At 48.5% G+C, this 2,420-nt stretch overlaps 1 protein-coding gene across 1 annotated transcript; it reads left to right on the top strand.

Moving 5' to 3' along the window:
• The first annotated feature begins 431 nt into the window (after positions 1-431).
• Qsox2 (Quiescin sulfhydryl oxidase 2) lies at positions 432-2,211 on the top strand. Its single transcript, XM_018098223.3, has one exon. It carries the CDS (start codon positions 491-493, stop codon positions 2,126-2,128), a length of 1,638 nt encoding a protein of 545 aa, XP_017953712.1. The 5' UTR covers positions 432-490; the 3' UTR covers positions 2,129-2,211.
• Positions 2,212-2,420: the final 209 nt, after the last annotated feature.

Below are 2,420 nucleotides of genomic sequence, written 5' to 3'. Positions count from 1 at the left end.
CTCTCTTTCTTAAGGTTGAATGCAAAGCTGTTGTAGCTATAATCCAGAGTTTTAGGTTTAAATAGTTCGATTTGTGAAGACATCTTATCTGTAAGCTATAATCGCATCAAATCTATAAATAAATGAGTATTATGCTGTCAGTCATGCTCGAAGACAACGTGTTTTAACTAAATCATAAAATATTGGAGACCTTTATAGGGTCATTTTAGTGGCCCTATAAATTTATGGCATATGTAAAATATGTAAAACGTCTGATTCATCCGGTATATAAACAGCTTATTGTAAATTGAAAAGTTACTTCTACAGCTTTTACTCTTTGTTGCTGTTGTTGTTGTTGTTGTTGCTGCTGCTGCTGCTGTTGTTGTTGTTGATCTGTTGAGCGCTCGTCGAGTGAAACAATCGAAGCAAAACGTTCACCTTAAGAAAGGCAGCCAGTTGGACTCTCTCCTCAGTTGCAGTTAAAAACCAAGCCGGACAGCATCTTCCGCAAATGTTTCGCTTTATACTCTGGCTCTGGCTGCCGTTGCTCTGCGCTGCGATTGCGAGTGAGCCGAGTCTCTACAGCAGCGAGGACAATGTTAAGATATTAAACAATGACACGCTCGAGCTGGAGCTGCACAGCTCGCACAAGTGCCAGCTCGTCCAGTTTATCAACTACTTCTGCGGCGACTGTCGACGCTTTGCTGGCACCTTCAAGCAGTTGGCCTGGCGGCTGCGCGCCTGGCAGCGCATACTCTCGATCTATGTGGTGGACTGTGCCCAGGAGCGCAACGTGCGCATCTGTCGAGACTTTGACATATGCAAGACGCCTACGCTGCGCGTGTATCCGCCGGGCTATCAGCGCACGGAGCAGGACGTTGGACACGAACTGGACACACTGCAGCCGGAGGAGATCTACAAACAGCTGGCTGCATTTCTGGCCAAGGTGAAGTACGAATCGCTTGGCCAGCCCAATTTCGAGCCACTTTCCAAGCTGGACAATCGGAAGAGCTTATTGAGTGAATGCGGCAGCAGCGTAAAGTACATAGTCTTGGTCTATCAGCCGACGAGCTCGGACTTGGGCCGAGACACTATCTTGGGTCTGTTAGCCTGGCCAAGTGTATGTGTGCGCACGCTGAACGATTCCTTGCTCTTTGCCAACTTTGGCTCGAGGCCAAGCAAATTGCTGATTTTGGACTCTCTGGGCAGCACCTCGAGTCTGCAGCCGCGCAATGATAGCAGCGCGGAGTATGTGAGAAGCGTGGCAGAGTATCTACAGGCCAAGGGCTACAGTGCGCTGGAGCCAGCATCGACCACGCCCACTCCAAATGCGGGCTCACAGCTCATAGACGAGGAGCAGGCTGCCATTCTGGCTACCGTTCTGGGCGCCGGTCCAAAGACCTATCGCGCCGACCTGGAGCAGGCCATCGACAAGCTGCTCCACATTGAGCTGCCCAAGGTGCGCGTCTTTCAGGCCGCAAGTCATCTGGCTCTGCGACAACTGCTCAATGTGCTGCGCCTGTTCAGTCCTCTGAATCGCAGTGGAAGCATCCTGCTGGCGCGACTGCACGAGTTCGTGAACGGCTCCAGTGATCCGCTGAGCGGCGCTGCCTTTGAGGCGCAGGTGCAACTGCAGCAGCGGATGCTGCCCAAGGTGTTCAAGGCCAGGCGCTATGTGGGCTGCATTGGCTCCGCTCCCGCTCTGCGTGGCTTCACCTGCTCGCTGTGGACGCTCTTTCACTATCTCAGCGTACAGTCGGCCAGATCGACTGAGCTGCCCGCGGGCTACGTCTTGGCCACGATACACGGCTTCGTCAGCCACTTCTTTGGCTGCACGGATTGCGTGCAGCACTTCCTGTGCATGGCGGAGAGGCGCCAGCTCTTCTCAGTTGCCGATCGCGACGAGGAAGTACTTTGGCTGTGGGCGGCTCACAACGAAGTGAATCAGCGCCTGGCTGGCGATGACACAGAGGATCCCAAATTCCCGAAACTACAGTTTCCCGCTCTCCAGGCGTGCCCCACATGCCAATTGCAGTCGGCCACAAACATAACTTGGCAGCGGCCAGAGGTCTTGAAGTTCCTCAAGGGTCTTTACGATGTGAAGAACTTGAGTAACTATGGTCTACCCACTGCAAATGGATATGATTGAAACTCTTTTATTGTAAAACTGTCAAAAGGATTGTTGGACCTTAGAGTGAGCAATAAATGTGAATGCTTAATCGGAACATAAAAGTCGTTTATTTTTCACGAGGAATACTTTTCAAGCAATAACTTTATATGATTATAATTTATTTTTTATATTTTAATTATATGATTTTGTATTTTTTATAATTTTTATTAATATTATTTAATGATAATAATTTATGATTTTTATTCGATCATTAAAATATTTATTTTTAAATTATATATATCTAATATCTAAAAAGATTTAATCATGTCAA

The sequence above is a fragment of the Drosophila navojoa genome, chromosome 2, assembly GCF_054131105.1.
Source record: "Drosophila navojoa isolate 15081-1374.11 chromosome 2, UAZ_NAV_1.0, whole genome shotgun sequence".
NCBI lineage: Eukaryota > Metazoa > Arthropoda > Insecta > Diptera > Drosophilidae > Drosophila > Drosophila navojoa.
Note: the sequence above shows the minus strand (reverse complement) of the source record. Positions and strands in the feature narration are given on the sequence as shown.

What these genes read in the sequence shown, in the direction of transcription:
- Qsox2 (XM_018098223.3), top strand. Translation starts at nt 491, where the DNA reads ATGTTTCGCTTTATACTCTGGCTCTGGCTGCCGTTGCTCTGCGCTGCG.